The sequence below is a fragment of the Saccoglossus kowalevskii genome, chromosome 8, assembly GCF_978046115.1.
Source record: "Saccoglossus kowalevskii chromosome 8, keSacKowa6.1, whole genome shotgun sequence".
Lineage (NCBI taxonomy): Eukaryota > Metazoa > Hemichordata > Enteropneusta > Harrimaniidae > Saccoglossus > Saccoglossus kowalevskii.
In genome coordinates, this window is record NC_140648.1 from 26,916,301 (window position 1) to 26,939,954 (window position 23,654).

General features: G+C 35.3%; 2 protein-coding genes across 2 annotated transcripts in view; both read right to left on the bottom strand.

Annotated features, from left to right (window-relative positions):
* The window catches only part of LOC102803156 (E3 ubiquitin-protein ligase rnf213-alpha-like), a 48,853-nt gene extending 41,980 nt beyond the window's left edge, over nucleotides 1–6,873 (bottom strand). Inside the window, exons 1-10 of the mRNA XM_085502431.1 lie at nucleotides 6,705–6,873; nucleotides 6,408–6,536; nucleotides 6,015–6,177; nucleotides 5,630–5,715; nucleotides 5,199–5,331; nucleotides 4,758–4,951; nucleotides 2,701–2,889; nucleotides 2,256–2,382; nucleotides 1,817–2,023; nucleotides 171–313 (exon numbers count right to left, since the gene is read on the bottom strand). Coding sequence (XP_085358557.1) covers nucleotides 171–313; nucleotides 1,817–2,023; nucleotides 2,256–2,382; nucleotides 2,701–2,889; nucleotides 4,758–4,951; nucleotides 5,199–5,331; nucleotides 5,630–5,715; nucleotides 6,015–6,177; nucleotides 6,408–6,536; nucleotides 6,705–6,769 — 1,436 coding nt within the window. The 5' untranslated portion in view covers nucleotides 6,770–6,873. The remainder of the gene's footprint in view (nucleotides 1–170; nucleotides 314–1,816; nucleotides 2,024–2,255; nucleotides 2,383–2,700; nucleotides 2,890–4,757; nucleotides 4,952–5,198; nucleotides 5,332–5,629; nucleotides 5,716–6,014; nucleotides 6,178–6,407; nucleotides 6,537–6,704) is intronic.
* Nucleotides 6,874–8,760: 1,887 nt separating this feature from the next.
* The window catches only part of LOC102802792 (E3 ubiquitin-protein ligase rnf213-alpha-like), a 64,101-nt gene continuing 49,207 nt past the window's right edge, over nucleotides 8,761–23,654 (bottom strand). Inside the window, exons 23-44 of the mRNA XM_085502819.1 lie at nucleotides 23,521–23,645; nucleotides 23,181–23,255; nucleotides 22,790–22,896; nucleotides 22,297–22,441; nucleotides 21,479–21,674; nucleotides 18,340–18,574; nucleotides 17,716–17,895; nucleotides 17,482–17,587; nucleotides 17,075–17,246; nucleotides 15,183–15,357; nucleotides 14,859–14,986; nucleotides 14,242–14,436; nucleotides 13,981–14,103; nucleotides 12,713–12,839; nucleotides 12,316–12,554; nucleotides 12,089–12,171; nucleotides 11,752–11,885; nucleotides 11,423–11,509; nucleotides 11,121–11,294; nucleotides 10,235–10,398; nucleotides 9,922–10,144; nucleotides 8,761–8,997 (exon numbers count right to left, since the gene is read on the bottom strand). Coding sequence (XP_085358945.1) covers nucleotides 8,761–8,997; nucleotides 9,922–10,144; nucleotides 10,235–10,398; nucleotides 11,121–11,294; nucleotides 11,423–11,509; nucleotides 11,752–11,885; nucleotides 12,089–12,171; nucleotides 12,316–12,554; nucleotides 12,713–12,839; nucleotides 13,981–14,103; nucleotides 14,242–14,436; nucleotides 14,859–14,986; nucleotides 15,183–15,357; nucleotides 17,075–17,246; nucleotides 17,482–17,587; nucleotides 17,716–17,895; nucleotides 18,340–18,574; nucleotides 21,479–21,674; nucleotides 22,297–22,441; nucleotides 22,790–22,896; nucleotides 23,181–23,255; nucleotides 23,521–23,645 — 3,430 coding nt within the window. The remainder of the gene's footprint in view (nucleotides 8,998–9,921; nucleotides 10,145–10,234; nucleotides 10,399–11,120; nucleotides 11,295–11,422; nucleotides 11,510–11,751; nucleotides 11,886–12,088; nucleotides 12,172–12,315; nucleotides 12,555–12,712; nucleotides 12,840–13,980; nucleotides 14,104–14,241; nucleotides 14,437–14,858; nucleotides 14,987–15,182; nucleotides 15,358–17,074; nucleotides 17,247–17,481; nucleotides 17,588–17,715; nucleotides 17,896–18,339; nucleotides 18,575–21,478; nucleotides 21,675–22,296; nucleotides 22,442–22,789; nucleotides 22,897–23,180; nucleotides 23,256–23,520; nucleotides 23,646–23,654) is intronic.

The following is a 23,654-nucleotide window of genomic DNA, read 5'->3' on the forward strand; positions in this document are numbered from 1 at the left end:
AACAGATAAAATGACCTTATTTTCTAAAAAGAGTGATCACTTTCCCAATCCATATCATTTTTAAGAGAATTTAGTAGCATATTTCCCCTAATCACTTTGGTTACCTTATTCAGGAGAACAATTTTAAGCTCCCAGTCCATTTTCAGGTAACTGAATGCAAGAAATCTTACCTAACATGTTTAGTGAATTGTTGCTCAGTGTGCAATGCTTGTAAGAAGACACTGTGTTGAAGTAACAGCTTTGGATGAAGACCAATGTTTCTAGCTAGATCCTGTATATCATATCGGGATAATAATCTGGAATGTGTGGTTACCTAGCAACATAGAAAAATAAATAAGTTATACTGTGAAATATTTTACAGTTAGAAATAACCAATATGCATTTCAAAGTCATACACATTGCAAAGGCTTCAAGTATATTTGTATCAAGGTACTCTCTATAAATAGGACGATGGCTGTATTTCGTGCACTGCAAGATCACATGTTATGCATGAATTTAAACAAAGTACATTTGTAACAGGACAAACAAAGGTCATAGTGGTGTCCGAACATCGCATGGGGTTCATCAAACACAAGTATTACCATGCTTAATAATATGATATACACATTTAATGATGATCAATTTTGACAAAGTAAGGGTACCTCAACTCAAGATTTGCATTTTGACATTAAGCTATAAATTAAATTTGAATTCAAATTCAAATCGTTTAATTTTTCTGGCAGACATTTGGTCTGTGCACACTACACGAAAACTCTAAGTTAACAAAAAATCACCTATTTAAAGGTAAGACCCAAAGACCTGATATATATAAAATAATTGCAACAAGTCATGCATGGCACAGTCCCCGTTAGTTATGGAATTTAAGATATATAATTTTGTTTATAGTAATATAGTTGGAATAAAAACATGTCAGGAAATTGATTATTATGATTGTTTAACAAAATGATTGACATTTGTATCTGATCATCAAATGAGTACTTGTCCATATTGAGAGATATTGTTCTGGAACAGCTTTAATTAAAACAAAATCAGCCATTTTGAATACATGTATATATCTATAACATGATGTATAATGAATATACAAAATTTTAACATAATCAGTCAAAGCATGTCAGAGATATGGCTCTAGAAGCCCATTCATTAAAACAAAATGGCCGCCAGTCAGCCATTTTGAATCTGATCTGAAAAATAAAATGACATGCATCAGTAAACCGTAATGTCTAATGTATGTACCAAGTTTGAACAAAATCCATCTATAAATGGCAAAAATGCTTGATATTTGATGATTTTTCAGCACAAAAATGGCCGCCATTCGGCCATTTTTAATAGGATCATCAAAGCAATATATCTGGATATCTATAACATGATGTATAATGAATATTTAAAATTTAAACATAATCAGTCAAAGCAAGTCAGAGATATGACACTAGAACCACATTCATTAAAACAAAATTGCCGCCAGTCGACCATTTTGAATCTTATCTGAAAAACAAAATGATGTGCATCAAGGTCCTATAATGTATAATGTTTATACCAAGTTTAAACAAAATCTGTAAACAGCCGAGAAATGCTTGATTTTGATGATTTTTTAGCACAAAAATGGCTGCCATTCGGCCATCTTGAATCAGATCGTGAAACAAATTGATGTGCATACATGTATATCATGTATGATGAATGTGTGAAGTTTGATTGTGATTGGTCCAGGCATGTCTAAGATACAGGTCCGGACGGACAGACGGACGCACGGACGCACAGAGGTCAAAACATAAGTGCCCGGGGACTAACAATGAGCTTCATCTACAAGACATGTTATTACCTGTGCAAATATTCCAACCATATTTCCACTTCTTTTAGCCATACTGACTTGGTATTCTAAATACTCAGCTACTGAATTGTGTTTCTGTTCTTTGAAGTACTTCTGCCACAGTCTCTCTGATGAACTGCACAGTCCTGATTTGGTTAACCGTGCTACAGAATCTGGAGTTGCGCAGTACAGCAGCAGTTCCTGGGATTGCTCATACACCTACAGAAAACAGCAAACCCTTCTTCCATTAATCCACATTTGCATGGTAGAAAACTGAGATAATATTTATTTATTAATAACAAAAGTGGTTTAAGCTAGTCATATGAGGGTACTATACTATCATATAGGGGTACTGCTGTCCTGTCATAAAATCATTGCCATGTCCCATTTTTATATATATTATCAATGACAGTAAACTAGCATTACAGAAGACAATGTTATGAAGACTTACATGTTCCTGCCACTTCTGATTCCCTTCATGTTGATTCATATCCGTGGTAACTTGTAATACAATCGATGCAATAGTGTCATTATTGAATCCAATGAACGCATCATGAATTTTAAATCGACCTTTGGACCTGAAAAAAATAAAATTAATACACTACATATATATCAAAATATAATAGAATTAGCTATTGATTACAAATTTATCTTGATATTTTAGTTATTTGACTTTTTAAAATAAAAATTCAGGCAAACAGGTTATTTTTACATTTAGCAAAGCCAGGAACACAGAAGACAGCAGCTTCATATCCCCTACCAATGGATACCGTTCTCCCACCCAACAAGTAATGTCTTACAAGTAGGCAAATGTATTTATTTCCTATTGCAAAGTGGCCACCCAATCATGGACTCAAATTCATATTACCCTGAATGTCATAGATTAGAAAACAAACCTGTCTCTCTGATGTGGACTCTGGGTAATGGTAGCAAAACTCTTGACCCATTTCTCCAGTCTATCTACCACTTCAAGCTCTCCAGGTGTGAGCATTGTTGCCATTGCCAAAAAGTGTTTCTCAAGACGATTGATAAGTGGAATTGGAAACCTTTCATAAACAACATCTTTATCCGCAACAACTATCAATCTAGAAATCAGAACAAAAGAAAATAATCATATATGGTAATGATTGACTCTTAAGAGGTTCATGATAAATGATTAAAACCAAATGACACACAAAAAAATGAGACAACATAAACTAAAATCAAAGAAAGCTTAGAAAGAACTCCCATGTGCTGAGAGTATTGGAGACACATTAAATATAATTTGAAATTACTTAGCTGAAAACTAATTATGCAAATCAGAAAATTAACATGAACAGATTTGATTGTAAAACTAATGAGGTCTGCGCAATGTAACAAAAACTCTATGTACCAAGTTTAATTGAAATGTGATTAGAACCAAAAAATTATGAATTATTATGCTAATTGGGGAAATAATATGAACAGAGTTTTACCCCAAACTAATTAGGTTTGTACATTGTCCTAGAGCATCTTTGTACTAAGTTTCATTAAAATGGAAATTAGTACTTTAGATATCAGTGTGAAAGCTTAAAATTGGTTAATTATGCAAATTGGGTAATTTTTTTTTTTTTTTTTATGTACAGATTTTAACCCACAATTATCCAGGTCTGTCTATTGTCCTACAGCATCCATGTATAAACATTCATTGATATGTGATGATTACTGGTAGTACCTGAGATATCAGTGTGAAAGTTGGAAATTGGTTAATTATGCAAATTAGGTGATTAATATGCACAAATATTTACCAAAAACTAATTGGGTCTCTGCATAATTTTAGATTCATTGAAATGTGATGATTAGTACTTTAGATATCAGTAGAAAAGCTGAAAATTAATTATGCAAATTAGGTAATTAATATGCACAATTATTTACCCTGAAACTATCAATCTCTGCATAGTCCTTGAGTATGTAAGTACCAAGTTTCATTGAAATGTAATGCTCACTACTTATATCAAAAGCTGAAAATTAATTAATTATGCAAATTAGGTAATTACATGTACTGATATTACCATAAAAACTATCAGGTCTGTGCAGTGTCATATGACATCTATGTACCAAGTTTCATTGAAATGTGATGATTAGTACTTGAGATATCAGTGGAAAAACCGAAAATTGACCAATCATTATGCAAATTAGGTAATTAGTATCCACGGATTATTACCAAAAACTAATCAAAACCTAGCATTAGTTCAGAAAATCTATGTACCAAGTTTCATCAAAATCCAATGAGTGGTTGTTTAGATATCAGTGGAACAGTCATGGAACCACTAAAAAATAGCTAATTGTCATGCAAATTAGGTAATTAATATGCACGGATTTTTACCAAAAACTAATCAAATCTGCGCATATGTTCAGAGCATCTATGTACCAAGTTTCATCAAAATCCAATGAGTGGTTCTTTAGATATCAGTGGAACAGTCATAGAACAGCTAAAAATTAGCTAATTATCATGCAAATTAGGTAATTAACGAGCATGGATTTTAACCAAAACCTAATCAAAACCTAGCATTAGTTCAGAGCATCTATGTACCAAGTTTCATCGAAATCCAATGAGTGGTTCTTTAGATATCAGTGGAACAGTCATAAAACAGCTAAAAATTAGCTAATTATCATGCAAATTAGGTAATTAACGAGCATGGATTTTTACCAAAACCTAATCAAATCTGCGCATTGGCCCAGAGCATCTATGCACCAAGTTTCATCAAAAACCGATGCACGGTTCTTGAGATAGCAGTGGAACAGTCGGACACACATACACACATACACACACACTCACTCACACACACACACACTCACTCACGCACACACACACACACACACACACACACACACACATACAGACACACTAACTGCAAAGACTCCCATTTTGTGCTTCGCACATGGGAGTCAATTATGACCTCTATATTCATACTAGAAACTCGCACTACATTACCTGAACTCATTATGTACCCTACATTTCACTCTGTGAGTTCCAAGACCTAAATCTACATATCTCTGTCCACCAAAATACACATAGTACTGGTTCAAGGCATCATATAAACTCTCATATAAACTTTCCAAGTTTAATAATACAACAGTACGACCAGTTTCCATACAGACTTTGATTCGGTTGATGTTACGGCAAACCTAGAGAAATGAGAAATGAATTGTTAATGTACGAGTGCAAATGAGTCATGGATAGAGCATACAATTCAATGAACCATACTGGCATCAATGTGGATGATCAAACACAAGCAGAGCTCAACAGAGGATTCTGAAAGTCACATTTGGTGCTCAGACCCAGCCAGTGGTTTTGACCTCATCAATCAAGTCTGGCACACTCACTCAGGTAAGGCTCAATCTTACTGAAACTCAGCTTGAGAAAAACAAGTACCTGTGTATATTCTTGATCTTTGGGAAAGCTGCTACCAAAAATGATGACAGTGTCTTCCATGCTGAGTAACTGCTGTTGTAGAATACCAAGGGCTGCAAAATTCTCTGTTAATACCAACAGATAACGACTCTCACTAAAAGAAAAAATGAGAAACTTCGTAACTTTACATCATCACTCATTAATTTATATATATATTACATTCTGATTTGAGAATTTGTTCTCACTAGTCTGGTTGTTCACATTCTGAACCATGAACATTTGCATCAAAAACCTCAATATGAAATATAGCATTAGTCCAAGAATAAATAATAAGAGAAAATTGTCTACCAATGGTTTGACAAGGTACATCAGAGTTTAATGCTGTGAAAAAATATAAAAAGATTATTTATATTAGTTATGCATTGATAATTAAAATGTATGTTCATTCCCACCTTTCCATGTTCAATATGCCCCTGTCTAAGCCAACCAAACTGGCACGGATAAGCCCAGCTGGATCACAATCAGGATCATTTGGTCCCTGCAATGAAAATACATCTCAATGTTATCTGAATAACCTGTATAAAACACTCCCAAAGCCAACACAAGATATACAAGAGATGCATTGTAAAATTATAAGAACTTTGCACCATTCCCAGTTATTGACCTAATAATTCAAGAGCATAATATATAGTGTGTATCCACCCCATTTTGCTAAAGCAGTATCAATGGCAGTGTTTGAGTTGACGAGTGAATGTAAATAACACCAACACTAAGAACACCATGTATATAGGGTTAGGGATTGGTAAAAACATGTTTCACAGTATATGACAACCATACCCTTTCTTGTCTCTTATCAACATTGTGTAGCTGTTTATTAAACACTTTAACAGGATCTATATCATCCAGACCACCAAAGTTACGTCGTATGGCATGGACCAGTTGTCGCCAGGTTGGTGGATCACCAGATGCTTTAGAAAATCCGTACACCATTTTGACAAGACTGGAGACCAGATAAAAATAATGACAGTTACTACGGCAGTTCTACCGCCACAATTTAGTACACATACTTATAATTAATCAATTTTTTAAAAAATCATTTGACAGGAGCTGAGAGAGCAAAGAAACAACAAATATAATCAGTGAACCAATCATATAACACAAAACATATAATATCAGATATCAAGTTTGTCAGAGGCTCTTTCTCCAAATCTTGCAGATAGGTGAAATTACCTGTAAAAGTCTCGTAAACCAAAGAATTCTTTATTCTGGATCTTGTACAGTTTCAAATATCCTTTTGCCAAAGCAGGAATCATCGGTTGGATACGAGACAGCACAATTTCATCTGTTGAACATATACCTCTGTTCCAAGACAAGGAAACAACACATGATTAATAAATGATATATTATATCATTTCACCAACTAGGAGTTTCCGTAGTCATATGAAATTGCCATTATCATTTACATAAATGTAAATGAAACACTTTGTGAAACAGTGAATAATAGTAGTTTTAGTTATAAAATCTTACTCAGCACTGTCCTTGAGTTCATCTTCATCGGGTACTCCCCTTGATACCAGTATCCCACGGTTCATCTTAGCAGGATCCAACGCCCAGTTTGAAATGCCAATAAATGCAACTTTCTTGTGAGGTGGTGGATTATCTTCATCATCACACCCATATTCCAACAATGGATGCAACGTCTGAAGCAATGAATGCAATACATTCTCATTATTCCACTCCAATGAAATCGCCATCAATTTCTAAACATATCATTGTCAACAATTTTCACATTGCATTACATTATTGCTATACATTATCAGACAACAGAGTATTTTCAATGTCAGTCATAACTCTGAATTTGGTAACCACAGACTTTCTGATGTCGTGAGAGAAGTGATGTACAATACTATAACTTCAAAAATGAACAAGTCATTGTCAATGACACGTCCCCGTTCCGTTCATATTTGAGTGACATATACATTCAAAGCAGATCATGACCGAAATGCACCTGCATATGTACAACACATTGTACTAAATCTGAACAAAATCCATCCATGCATGACTGAGATCTGGTTCCGGAATTGTGAAAATACGTGATTTTAATGCATTTTCGGTCTTAAAATGGCCATCATTCAGCTATTGTTAAGCGGATCATGAAACAAATGCACATATCTATTTGTGACATGATGCCCCATGTGTGTGTGAAATTTGAACTTGATCAATCCAGACATGTCTTGGATACGGATCCAGAACTGAATTCTTTAAGAAAATGGCCGCCAGTCGGCCATTTCGAACTTGATCCGGAAAAAAAATGACGTGCATCAAGGTCCTATTATGTTTAATGTAAGTACCAAATTTGAACGAAATCCGTCCATGCATAACTGTGATCCGGGTTCGGAATGGTGAAAATGTGCGATTTCAATGCATTTTCGGCCTTAAAGCGGCCGCCATTTGGCTATCGTTAATGGGATCATGAAACAAATGCACATACATATTTGTGACATGATGTACCTTGTGTGTGTGAAGTTTGAACTTGATCAATCCAGACATGTCTCGGATACGGATCCAGAACTGAATTCTTTACAACAAAATGGCCGCCAGTCGGCCATTTCGAACTTGATCTGGAAAAAAAAATGACGTGCATCAAGGTCCTATTATGTTTAATGTATGTACCAAATTTGAATGAAATCCGTCCATGCATAACTGAGATCTGGGTCCGGAATGGTGAAAATGTGCGATTTCAATGCATTTTCGGCCTTAAAGCGGCCGCCATTTGAATATCGTTAATGGGATCATGAAACAAATGTACATACATATTTGTGACATGATGTACCTTGTGTGTGTGAAGTTTGAACTTGATCAATCCAGACATGTCTCGGATACGGATCCAGAACTGAATTCTTTAAAACAAAATGGCCGCCAGTCGGCCATTTCGAACTTGATCCGAAAAAAAAAATGACGTGCATCAAGGTCCTATTATGTTTAATGTATGTACCAAATTTGAACGAAATCCGTCCATGCATAACTGAGATCCGGGTCCGATATGGTGAAATTGTGCGATTTTGATGCATTTTCGGCCTTAAAATGGCCGCTATTCGGCTATCGTTAATCGGATCATGAAAAAAATGCATGTGCATATGTCCCATATAATGTGTGATGTATGAGTGAAGTTTGAACATAATCGGTCCATGCATGTTCGAGATACAGGTGATCACGGACGGACGGACGGACGGACGGACGCACACAGGGCAAAACATAAGTCCCCATTTTCGGACTCCGTCCGAACGGGGACTAATTACTGTCACAATAAAGCATGGTAATTTGAAAAAAATATTATTTATTTAAGGATTAAACCATGACGGTACTCAGGTATACCACAATATATAATTTTACAAACCACAACATACTGGTATATGGACAAGCCACAGATGAGTTGCATATACATGCATGAAGTGAATTTATAACACCAAGTTGTACTGCGGCAATATGGTTTATTCCTATATTATACCAACTTTATTTTAAAGCACCAAAATCCATGTTCATATGTGACACATCATCTGAGACATACTATTTGCAACCATGGTTAAATAAAATCGGCCCCGGAACTAGCATACTGCAATAATAGATCTATAATGAATAATAAGCATACCTTGAGGGGCATCTTTGGTGAATCTTCAGCCAAACCTACTTCATCTAATACAACTACTGAGACAAACCGATTCAGATCTTTACCTTCTTGGAAACGACTGCACTGTCTGAACGTACCCACAATGCCCTCTGGTGTAGACAACGGACTGCACTGATAAGATGACATATGAACCTAAAAACACAATATATATGGATATTACTGGTAAGCATGGCAACTAAATGTTTGTCATATTCCATAAATATGACGACTTTTTTTGAAATTTCAATATTTGTGTATTTGAAAAAAAAAGAGGTTAAGATACATATGAATTGAATATTTTACTCAATGTGTACTCAATGTTAAAAACTGTGTGTAATGTATAATACAACACTAGACTAAGAGTGAATTGTATCACTCAGTAATTTTCACTAAACTCTCTGAAAACTGTACTTTAGGATAATTGTTGAGACTCCCCTAAACAGTGTAACATGATTACCCCTATGTGTGCAACATATATCAATTTGGTTGCTCAGGATTAAAGTTGAGTTTGTGCTGTTTTCACCGGTGTTTCCGACAGCAGGTCTTATACAGAACCCATAGAAATACATGGTACAGTGGTGCACATTTTAAGCAACACCAAACACTCTGTGACGTATCTCCACCCGCAAGAAGAGGTCATCTCAAGTTGAATTTACAAATCAAAGTGATGTGCATCAACTACACATAAAGGTTAATCTTTCTACCAAGTTTAGGTAAACCAGCCAACAAATGCCAAAGATCTGGTTTCAAATATGCCAAAATAAATATAGTAATTTTATTTGCAACTAAAATAATCACCAGTTTTGATCAGATGATAACATTATTGTATGTGCATACTTATGAAATGATGTACTGTCCATGTATGTAATTGCTCAAAGCATGTATGAAATATATGTCTAGTACAGAATTTGTTAAAAAAATAAATGGCCGGCAATTGGCCATCCTGGGTCAAATTTATAAAGTGGCGTGCACAAACTACCCATGATGGTCAATCTCTCCACGAGTCAGTATTAGGTCAATGTTTCAGGCTTTGTCTAAACAGAGACTAACAAAGCCTGTCATGAGTGGAATATTTACCTGCTTAAATGTTTTAAACAATGGAGAAGCAGCAGCCTCTCCCTGCATGGCATCAGCTACAATAGTCTTGGCTAGAGACTTTGAACTCCCTGGTTTACCAACTAAGAATAAAGGTATCCTTAACTCAATACAAACGACCATCATGAAGACATTCTCTTTCAGCGCAGCATTTCTGGCAATATTAGGTCCAAGTTTAAGTTGCTTCAGAAACACATCTTGACATCTGAAATAAAGGAATACAACAATTTGTGGTGAAATGAGAAACATAAGGATGCCCTAAACTAAAGTCTAGAAAGTGGAATTGAATACTCACCGATTGATTTCTTCCAACATTTGATCGCCACCTTCAGTGAGTACACAAGGATGAGTGAAATATTTAGATATGTTATTTCTGTATGCTTCTCTTTCTTCTTGTAGACAAGCATGGTAACATACTCCTAAAGACAGCACCAAGGCTTGAGTCAGGTAGTCCAATGGCTTATTATTAAAAATATAAAATATATAACATTAGGGCATATTCCATTTTAGTGGTATTCATACCACTTTTGGTCATGTGACCCATTGTTCTGGCAGGTGGTTTATATTTCGTAAATCCACACATGTCTGTTTGTCTTTATGCTAATCATAAACCTGTCATACTTGTATTTATACATAAGTTTAATTTTCCACAGTTGTATTCATATGCTGAGTGTAATTGACAGTTGTAGCATATTTTGGAAATAATGCACATTTTCTTAATAGATACGTAACAGTAGCATAATTTGTAAATCGCTATAATTGTAAATAAGATCTTGTACCTTGATTGGGACCGAGCAGCTTTAGTTAAAGTGCAACATCTGGAGTTGATGAGGAGATCAACAAACTTCGTCCTCAATTATTGAAAAAGTCAATCACAGCATGTCAAGAGTACAATACATCTTTTGTATTTCATGTAAATTAACATACGTTGCAGTGCAATATTTCAATTTTGTTGTGTTTCTGTGGTTTAAATCCTAAACACTCACTGGAAAATGTGGGTTTACAGATATAAGCTGGTGCCCTTATGCAATTTACTCTACTCTGAATATATCTTTAAAGAGAATACCTTTTCTGTACAATAGAATAGAATGAAAATTAAAATATTTTGTCAATAACCTCATAATATTCAGCATCACATAGCTACATATAGCCTGTCTGAGTGCAACTTGTAGTAGGCTTACCTCATACTCATCAGGCTCCTCATCTTCTTCTTCCTCCTCATCCACGTCATCTTCCATGTGATCTTCATAAAATTGATCTTTGAGTAGTATTGCAACCTCCTTGTGCTTGTAGAACCAAACCAGTACATTCATAGCTCTTTCAACATCACGTAAGCTCACAAAACTGCATTCACTCTGACAAACAAAAACTCAAAAGTTTCAGACCTATATATAAAAGGCTTGATAGTGTTAAGTCTGCGATGTACGTATTCACACATTGTCAGTTTTAGAAGATATATGTTTATGAATATGTCTACACAAACCTCAGTTTCTCTCATGAATCTCTGTGATGCTGCGAGAACTGAACTGATTACATGCTCACTGCCAACAGGAATTTGTCCTGAATGTACCTGCATGGAAATTGTAGAAAACATTATATGGGAAAAAGCACCAGAACAAAATCAAAAGTACATTGTACCTGTTATGCCTCAGTTCCAAGTGGGTTTATAATAAGACCAAATGAAGATAGTCTGACTGCACTGCATTGATATACACATGAGTTTCAGTGTTACAGCAATCACTGTCATACTGTAACAGTTTGAATTACACAGGACTTAGTTAGATTATGCAAATATTACACTCATAAACTTACATATCTTGCAACAATCTGTTTAATGTACAGTTCCTCTACTTCACTGTTCAACTGACCAAAATCCCAAACTAGTGGCAGCATACTGGGAGGCAGGGCCTGCACTCTGTATACAAGTTGTCTGAGGGGTATACGTCCTATTGTTGGAAAAAATAAACACACTCAGATTAGTGCAACTGGCAAACAACGGAATTTCACATTATTTAATCAAAGAAACTCAACAAGTTATATCTTTTTGTGAATCAAAGCAAATTAGAGAAAGGAAAGAGTTTAACAAGAAATTTGAAGTGGACAACATATTCCAATGCAAGTAGATGATGATTCCTACTTTGTAACTCACCTAGTCTATCATCAGTTTTTTCAGCTCTGATATGGTAGCCTAATCCTGCCATTTCAAGCCTCTCAATCATATCTCTAGTGTGCCTAGAAAGTTATATGTAAATTTCACATGCTTTATTAATAATTACACAAATAGAAAAATTTGTGAGTTATGAATAGATGAATAATGTAAGCTGCTAAATATGATAAACAAATATGAGAGAAACAGAAATTACTATTATTAGTCACCTTCTGTATGGGTTACAAGCTGCAATGATCTTCAAAGCATTACTTCCATGTGTAAGTGGTTTACCATTCATTCTCTGATCACACATGACTTCCTTGATCAGACCAATTGCTTCTGTAGTGTTGGCTTCATCAAAGAACAGCACAGTATCAACTTTATGTCGTTCTTTATTATGGAGTGCCAATTTCTCACTTTCCTCAACTTTCCTTAGAATGTCATTGGCTGTTGTTCCACCATGAACCTAAAAATATGTTAATTTTGCTTTTATTATTACCATTCACCCACCTATACATATACTGCAAACCCAAATTAACTTAATTGGTTGAATACATACATTAGCAATTATCACCTTCCGATACTAAAAAGTACTACTGGCTTGATAAAAAAAAATAGGCATACTTTCATCAAAACCATATTCTTTGGTCCATCAACTGCAACAGCTCCTGCTTGTAATTGACACATAAATCTGATGAGTCTTGTCTTACCACATCCAGTCTCTCCCATAATAATAACAGGAATACCACACCTGAGATTAAAAGATACTTGGTCAAAAACAATACATTTACTTGTCAATGAGTATCATGAAGAAAAAATAAGAAATTGCATCATTTTAACAAGCCATGCATGGCACAGTCCCCGTTAGTTATCAAATTTAAGAAGTATAGTTTTATTTATAGTAATATAGCTGGAATATAACCATGTCAGGAATATGATTTTTTAACATTAAAATGATTGACATTTGTATCTGATCGTCAAACAAGTACTTGTCCATATTGAGAGATATTGCTCTGGAACAGCATTCAAAATCAGCCATTTTGAATACATGTATATATATAACATGATGTATAACGAATATATAAAATTTGAATATATAAGCAGTCAAAGCATTTAAGAGATATGGCTCTAGAAGCCCAATCATTAAAACAAAATGGCCGCCAGTCAGCCATTTTGAATCCAGTCTGAAAACTAAAATGACGTGCATCAGGAACCCGTAATGTCTAATGTATGTACCAAGTTTTAACGAAATCCATCAATAAATGCCAGAAAAGCTTGATATTTGATGATTTTTTAGCACAAAAATGGCCAGCATTCGTCAAACCAATATATCTGTCTATCTATGACATGATGTATAATGAATATTTAAAATTTCAACATAATCAGTGAAAGCAAGTCAGAGATATGGCACGAGAACCACATTCATTAAAACAAAATGGCCGCCAGTCGGCCATTTCGAATCTTATCTGAAAAACAAAATTATTTGCATCAAGGTCCCTTAATGTCCAACGTATATACAAGGTTTGAACAAAATCCATCTGTAAACAGCTGAAAAATGTTTGATTTTGATGATTTTTAGCACAAAAATGGCTGCCATTCGGCCATCTTGAATCAGATCGTGAAACAAATTGACATGCATGTGTATAATATCATGTATGATGTATGTGTGAATTTTGATTGTGATTTGTCCAGGCATTTCTAAGATACAGGTCCGGACACACGCACACACACTCACAGACACACAGAGGTCAAAACATAAGTGCCCGTTTTCGGACTGCGTCCGAACGAGGAACTAAAAACAGGAGATGTAATAATTACTTAGTAATAATTACTTATAATTAAATTAATATTTATTAAGTCTATTTAAATTATCATCAAATAAACTGTCCTACCTGAATCTCATATGTATGGCCAATATTTTCTTGACATTATCAGTTGTTAGTTCATACGTGTTATCAGGATCAAAAGCCCACTCAATTCCCATCACTTGACATAACTGATTAATCTTATCATCTCTGAAATAGAAGAGAATTATCAGTTGTAAGATCATGTGTCACCAGGATCAAAATCCCATCTAATTCCCATTACTTTACATAACTGATTGGTACTATCATCACTGAAATAGAAGAGCAACAAGGTTAAACTGAACTCACCTTGAAAGGTCATCAAATCTTACTCTCAAATTAACTCTCTGTAGCTCTAAACCTCTCCTAACCTCTCTGGTCATAATGCTTGGCTCTATGATTTGATTATTACTTGGGTCGACCAGTGAACCATTTTGATCAATAACAAATCCAAGAAACGTCATTGAGATGTGGTCATGGTTGAAGAAAATATATGGATGAGGACTGAAAAAAAGTGAGTGTAATTATTGCATTCAAAACATCTACTCGAAGCAATCTAAACAAACTAAATGTTTTAGGAATGCACTATCTGGTGGATGACAAATGCTACCAGAAGGAAACAGATTCCCATTGATACATGTGCAGTGTAGTTGAAGGTTTCTCTGCACCATGGTTTCAGGCACCATCCACAAAATAGTTTAGTCTGTGCTTTTCCACAGAAAATGTTGATGAAAATTTCAAATTTGTTGATTAAAAACTAGAATGTCACATTTTGTCTGTTCGGTCCAAAATTAAGAATTCAGTGACTAATTACATAAAAATGTGAACAAATTTACCCCGTTTTGATTGGAAAAAACATTTTTTCATTTAGTATACACCTCATGGCATGTGGTTGTGTTTATAATTAGCATTATTGATGTATGTACCTGCTCTCCCATCGTCTCCTCAATTGGTAGGAAGCAATGTCATCACCAGTATCATCATCATTATCTATGTCCATTTGTAAACATGCTGTACTCTGATCTGACATTTGTAATGATGGAGTAGCAAAGTCCTGACACAAAGATGAGAATATTAATTTAAAGCGTTTTTATTCTTCATTGCGATGTCATAATTACATTCTAAAAATTATTATATCACAATCATACGGCTAAATAATAAACAAAATAATAATCATCATTTGTTAATCGTTATTATTAAAATTATTAAAATTCATGACAAAATAGATTGTGAATAGTGTTAATGTTTACCTTTGACATTCGAACCATGAACTTGACAACAAAACTCTTGAAGCCATTCAAACTAGCATCACCAAGATGCACATGGTTACAAAAGACTGAACTTTCACAATCGTTGAGTTGTTCATTAAGGAACCATACGAAGTGTCGTAGCTCAGCCCAAGATGGATCAAGAACACCACAATGTCTACAGTGATCAAAAAAAAAAGTACCAATACTATTAATTTTTTCACAGAATTCAGATGATATAGTTGACACAGCTGAAGAAGTATTTATTAATGAGTTGCTAATTTATGAGGATTGAAGTTATACTTTGTAATTAAGGTTGCACTCCCACTCCTACAAATCTGTGAAGAACCATCTATTATAATAAATTATTTATTATTATTTATTTATTTCAGACCATAAATAAATAACTCACAAAACAATAAGAGAAAGGGAAATAGAGTAATATTAAATCACAGCCATTTAATATATACATCATCAAATGTTGAGATTGTTTGGTTTGTATTGGTCTCAAATATACTCTTACGGTTTTAACACATTTTATGTTTCCAGCTTGTGCTGGAACGTTTGAAATATTTATGGGAATGCATCTTTAACAATGAATGAATATTCATTGTGCTTTATATTTGTAAAACACTACAAGATAGTGTAAATAATAAATCAAGTAATAAAATCAAACAATTAATGGGATGACAGAAAGAATTCCATGCATCTATATGTACAAACAAGCATTGATAATGCATAGTCCCTGTTATGTCGTTTAGTCGATGTAAATGTTCAGTACAAGTGACATGTAGAAATAAAAGATCAATCTTTTTTTAACACTAACACAGATTATAGATTGTGTTACTGTCAGTATACTACCTACGTGGAAACTTTGAACTGAATTGGACTATATCTTACAGAGGAAATAGCATGAAAGAAAAACACAAGCAGTCAGGTATTGTTGTTTAAGTATCTCCAAAAGAAATATGGCTTGCCCCGTAACCTAATATGTAAGGTCATCATACAAAGTTTGATTGAAAATGCCCTATTCAACTTTGAACTGAATCAGGCCATATCACCCTATTCACCTCCAAGAAATAGTTTCGAACATGTTACAGAATGATATTTTACGTTTTTTTTGACAAAATGGCCACCAGTTTGACAAATGTGATCAAATTTTGAATCAAAACATGTTGTTGTGTTACCTTACAGCATACTACCTATGTACAAACTTTCAAGTGAGTCAGGCCATATCTTTCAGAGGAATCAGCACAAAAAAGGTTAAAAACAAAATGGCCGCAGATCAGCCATTTTGGTCCAAATTTTGAAAAAAATATGACGTGCACGTGTTACCCAATATATATGATCATCATACAAAGTTTGATTGAAATCGCCCTATTCAGCCCTGAGAAACAGTTCCGAACTATGATTTAAAGATATTAAACAAAATGGCCGCCAAGTATAGTACCTATGTAAAAACTTTGAACTCAATCAGGCCATATCTCATGAAGGAATCAGTGCGAAAACAGAAAAAAACAAAATGGCCGCCAGTCAGCCATCTTGGACCGAATCTCAAAAAAAAAAATGACGTGCACCTATAACCCAATATGCAGGTTCACCATACAAAGTTTGATTGAAATTACCCTGTTCAACTCCGAGAAACAGTTCCGGACAAATTTAAATATCAGAATTTAGCAAATTTGAGGGACAAAATGGCTGCCAGTCAGCCATATTTAATTGAATCATAACGAAAATTGGCGTGCATATGTAGGTCATCATACATTGTCTGTATACCAAGTTTGAACGAGATCGGTCGAAGGGTGTCCGAGAAATGGCTTCGCACGGACACACGGACGAACGGAACCCAAATTAATAGTCCCCGGGCACTAACAAACTGATTAATATACACCTACCTTAGTAGTACATCAAGACACGTGGCATGGTTGTCTTCAATTTTACCTTCTTCAAAATCATAGAAATCCAGGTTTGCACCTTTAGAATGTCGTTTCAAATACTGATATGCTCTCTGATATGCATTACTAGTAAATTCCAGATTGTCCATCAATGGATCATTGATAGTCATTGCTGCAATGAACATGAAAAATATGGACTTCTAACACGTATATGTAAAACAAATTCATGTGGTCATGGTTTGCATGTCATCATTTGTACATTTGTCATCTGTAATTTTTAAAATAAAATTCTTACAATGTATACGATCACTCATTGAAAAATTAAAGACAGTTCTAAAATAATGGCCTGATTAATATATTTCCATCACTCATTCAAATCTTTAGAATAAGAAAGTAGGAATGGATACCTGGTTCTTCACAGCGTGCCATGCTTGATTCCAATTCTAGAGTAACCCTTGGTGATCTACATGTTCTAGTAGGCAGCAATGTATGGAACTGGTGGCCATGAAAAACCTGGAGCAGTGAAAAAAACAGTTATACTAGATGAATTATGCAAAAAGAGTGAATTAATCAAATGTAAAAATGTACCATCTATTTTTCTCATTAAAAGAAAGTCCTAAATTTGACTTTGATATTCATACCTTTGTTTCTTGACATCCTGTGGGGACAGCAGCCTCAGCAGTATTTACTGCCTGAGAGGGCGCTGTAATTTCAATCACATATAAATCCCATGGGTAACGCCTCCATACACGGCCATGAGTGTCAGTTATACCACCAAGTACCAGTAGATTGAATAACAAATTGTCTACACCATGTTGAACCTATAACATGTTAATAGTACATCACCTCAATTATTTTAAAAGGATGGGGATATCTGTACTCTGAAGAAACCCACATTATCCTCGGGCAGACATCCGGGCATTTTCAAAGTTGAGTTTGTGCTGTTTCCTCAACTTTAGCTATTTTCACCGGCTCCACCGGCGTTCCACAGCAGCTCGCACAAAGCCCATAGAAATACATGCTACAGTGGTGCTCTGGCCTGATGATAGTAAAGGACACAAAGCTTGGATAGGAAATCTAATGCAGTGTTCATGAATCTGAGCCTTAATTCAAAGCCATAAAAAAAATAACATACCCAATCATAGACTGTTCAACACAAAGTGTATAGGTATATTTTGTATAGTCCAAAAACACAGACTGGCAACAATTCAACATCTCAACTAAAACATTTGATACATTTTTGGTTTAGAACAATCGATACTCACAGCAGGGGTGATGTCCAGGTGGAATATCTTTGGATCTGGACGTACAGGTTTAGTGATGTAATCACCTAACACAGACACCATAGCATTCACATCAACTTTCTTCTCGGCCAAAGGAACAGTAACACAAGCATCTTTCATTGGTTTATGAACTTCAATCAACTTTTCTGTTAATCTTCTCACTGCCAGAGATTTACCAACACCGGCTCTCTCTGATATTAAAACTTGCACACAGCATCTGACAAACAGAAACAATCCACCAGGAAGGAAACAAGAAAAAACAATATGTTAAACTGTCATAACAATTAAATGTCTCCTGAGATAACTCATTACCTGAGAGGATGCCTGTCTAATGAATTCATCCTTACCTATTATGTGTCAGATTAGCAACAGTTACAGCTGTCATCTGAGAGGACACCTGTCTAATGAATTCATCCTTACCTATTATGTGTCAGATTAGCAACAGTTACTGCTGTCATCTGAGAGGACACCTGTCTAATGAATTCATCCTTACCTATTATGTGTCAGATTAGCAACAGGTACAACTGTCATCTGAGAGGACACCTGTCTAATGAATTCATCCTTACCTATTATGTATCAGATTAGCAACAGGTACAACTGTCATCTGAGAGGACACCTGTCTAATGAATTCATCCTTACCTATCATATGTCAGATTAGCAACAGGTACAGCTGTCATCTGAGAGGACACCTGTCTAATGAATTCATCCTTACCTATTATGTGTCAGATTAGCAACAGGTACAACTGTCATCTGAGAGGACACCTGTCTAATGAATTCATCCTTACCTATTATGTATCAGAGTAGCAACAGGTACAACTGTCATCTGAGAGGACACCTGTCTAATGAATTCATCCTTACCTATTATGTGTCAGATTAGGAACAGGTACAGCTGTCATCTGAGAGGACGCCTGTCTAATGAATTCATCCTTACCTATTATGTGTCAGATTAGCAACAGGTACAGCTGTCATCTGAGAGGACGCCTGTCTAATGAATTCATCCTTACCTATTATGTGTCAGATTAGGAACAGGTACAACTGTCATCTGAGAGGACACCTGTCTAATGAATTCATCCTTACTTATTATGTGTCAGATTAGGAACAGGTACAACTGTCATCTGAGAGGACACCTGTATAATGAATTCATCCTTACATATTATGTATCAGATTAGCAACAGGTACAGCTGTCATCTGAGAGGACACCTGTCTAATGAATTCATCCTTACCTATTATGTGTCAGATTAGCAACAGGTACAGCTGTCATCTGGGAGGATACCTGTCTAATGAATTCATCCTTACCTATTATGTGTCAGATTAGCAACAGGTACAACTGTCATCTGAGAGGACACCTGTCTAATGAATTCATCCTTACCTATTATGTGTCAGATTAGCAACAGGTACAGCTGTCATCTGAGAGGACACCTGTCTAATGAATTCATCCTTACCTATTATGTGTCAGATTAGCAACAGGTACAGCTGTCATCTGGGAGGACACCTGTCTAATGAATTCATCCTTACCTATTATGTGTCAGATTAGCAACAGGTACAGCTGTCATCTGAGAGGACACCTGTCTAATGAATTCATCCTTACCTATTATGTGTCAGATTAGCAACAGGTACAGCTGTCATCTGAGAGGACACCTGTATAATGAATTCATCCTTACCTATTATGTGTCAGATTAGGAACAGGTACAACTGTCATCTGAGAGGACACCTGTCTAATGAACTCATCCTTACCTATTATGTATCAGATTAGCAACAGGTACAGCTGTCATCTGAGAGGACACCTGTCTAATGAATTCATCCTTACATATTATGTGTCAGATTAGCAACAGGTACAACTGTCATCTGAGAGGACACCTGTCTAATGAATTCATCCTTACCTATTATGTGTTAGATTAGCAACAGGTACAACTGTCATCTGAGAGAACACCTGTCTAATGAATTCATCCTTACCTATTATGTGTCAGATTAGCAACAGGTACAACTGTCATCTGAGAGGACACCTGTCTAATGAATTCATCCTTACCTATTATGTGTCAGATTAGCAACAGTTACAACTGTCATCTGAGAGGACACCTGTCTAATGAATTCATCCTTACCTATTATGTGTCAGATTAGCAACAGTTACAACTGTCATCTGAGAGGACACCTGTCTAATGAATTCATCCTTACCTATTATGTGTCAGATTAGCAACAGTTACAACTGTCATCTGAGAGGACACCTGTCTAATGAATTCATCCTTACCTATTATGTGTCAGATTAGCAACAGTTACAGCTGTCATCTGAGAGGACGCCTGTCTAATGAATTCATCCTTACCTATTATGTGTCAGATTAGCAACAGGTACAACTGTCATCTGAGAGGACACCTGTCTAATGAATTCATCTTTACCTATTATGTGTCAGATTAGCAACAGGCACAGCTGTCATCTGAGAGGACACCTGTCTAATGAATTCATCCTTACCTATTATGTGTCAGATTAGCAACAGGCACAGCTGTCATCTGGGAGGACGCCTGTCTAATGAATTCATCCTTATCTATTATGTGTCAGATTAGCAACAGGTACAACTGTCATCTGAGAGGACACCTGTCTAATGAATTCATCTTTACCTATTATGTGTCAGATTAGCAACAGGCACAGCTGTCATCTGAGAGGACACCTGTCTAATGAATTCATCCTTACCTATTATGTGTCAGATTAGCAACAGGCACAGCTGTCATCTGAGAGGACACCTGTCTAATGAATTCATCCTTACCTATTATATGTCAGATTAGCAACAGTTACAGCTGTCATCTGAGAGGACACCTGTCTAATGAATTCATCCTTACCTATTATGTGTCAGATTAGCAACAGGCACAGCTGTCATCTGAGAGGACACCTGTCTAATGAATTCATCCTTACCTATTATATGTCAGATTAGCAACAGTTACAGCTGTCATCTGGGAGGACACCTGTCTAATGAATTCATCCTTACCTATTATGTGTCAGATTAGCAACAGGTACAACTGTCATCTGAGAGGACACCTGTCTAATGAACTCATCCTTACCTATTATGTGTCAGATTAGCAGCAGGCACAGCTGCCATCTGAGAGGACACCTGTCTAATGAATTCATCCTTACCTATTATGTGTCAGATTAGCAACAGGCACAGCTGTCATCTGAGAGGACGCCTGTCTAATAAACTGTTCCTTTAAGTATGTTTGTATATCTTTCACAAAAGGCAATCTTGAAGCATCAATCCTGTAGGAATCTAATGCTGTCACCATGTGAGAGTGATCTTCTTGTTCTCGACTGCAAAGTACCATCAGTCGATAATCTTAAAGATTACAAAACAACATGCACAAAATGCAAATTAATATAAAATTATTATAATCATGTCATTGATGTGATACAGTCCTCGCCCTGAAATAGTAAACAAAAACTTCTTCCAGTCAGTTATCGAATGTCGTTTGTATGGTTAAAGCTCAAATGAAATCAACCATGGCATATTAGAAAAAAGGCTCCAGACAGTCGTTAAAGCGAAATAGTCACCAGTCGGCAAATTTTTATCCATCTTTGAAACAAGTTTAAACAAATTCATGTATGACTTAGATCCGGCTCTGAAATGATAAAACTGCTTAATTTTGGTACAATTTAGAGCTATAGGCATCTTGCATAGGGTAATGAAATAAATTGACATGCATAAATTATGTGTATAGATCGACCCAGCATGAATGAGATACAGACTGACATACTGTGGTGAATCTATCTACATCTAAATTTAAGTTCCAGTTTTCAGACTTCGTCTAACTGGACTAATAAAAAATGTTTCCTATGATTGCCGGATACAATCCCTGGGATTAATTGTCTCTACTTTGACACCTTAATTGCTGAATTTTAGAGATTGTTTTTATTATAGTTATGGGTGTCGATTCTGCAAATAATATTGTAAGCATTACCTGTATTCCTGCGAGTGTCCTGTGTGAGTTGATTGCGCTTGACTTCAGCAGTCGTACTTATATCATAGTCCAACTGATCAGCATTCACCAAACAGTAAATTTTACCAGAATTGTCAAACATAGCACGTCGCCATAGTAACACAACCTAATCAACAACTGTTTATTATTATTCATAAATTTGATACAATTATGTTCAGTATTTGGGGAATATTTTACATATTCCCACAATATATTCATTAGTACATACACAAAATAAAATATATTTTGATTATTATAATTATAACATGAAGAAAGCAAATTTTCATATTGGGCTGTAGTACATGTCTTGTTGAGATAACATTTTGAACAACTGATTAGTTGGCTGTGATTAATATATTTGACCAAAATCATGCAATCATTACAGAAGGCTGGTTTTATCCAAGAGGTACCAATGTTAAGACCGATTTTTCAAAAAAGTTTTAAATGAAAGGAACACTTTTATCAATTTACTCACTTGTTCCAGAGTGGTTTGTGGTGTACATATCAAGACTTCATCATAAGAAGGCAATGGTTTATCTTTATCAGCCATATATATAGAAAGCACATCTCTTAAAATTTCATCTGGTAGAAAATAGAAAAGTATCATTGAGAATTGTTTATTATTGTTAAGAACCATCAATATCATAATTGCCATCTTTTAAAGATAGATGCAGTTCATTCGTTTAAAATCAAGTAACACACTGAAACACAAATGTACACACTCAAATATAATTTGGTGAAAAATTAGCATTAAAAAAGATTTCAGAAATTGGGAGTAGGTTTATGTAACGTAATTATAGCCAAGACTTAACTCACTGTAGGGAGTTACATTCACTTTTTGGCACTCTAACTGATGATACACTTACCCTTGCGTCTCACCACAAGATTTGGTTTTCCAGTGTTTAAATACTTTGGGAAATTTCTATTAAGTTCAACAGGATCTGCAAAATGAATATATTACTTTTCTTCAGCATCATCAATAATCATCAGTTAAGCATGCTCAAAATATTGATAAGCCACTGTACCCAATCTCACTGTACCCAAGATATGCAAATTAGTATTTGAATATTTTAACTTTGTCTGGTAAACAAAGGAAACACCCCATCTCATTATCAAATGTTATGAAATCAACAACAAAAATTGAATCTATGTATCTATGAATGTAATAGAGCAAATAATTAATATGTTATTCTGTAACAACCTCACCTTTAGTAGCAAGATATTGTAGCGTATGGCCAAGATGTTCCAAACTCAGATAGTCTTCAAGGCTTACAGCTGTCAGTGAAATCTGGTAATCTTTCCAAAGTTGTTGCAGTTTCTTGATTAAATCACTATACAGA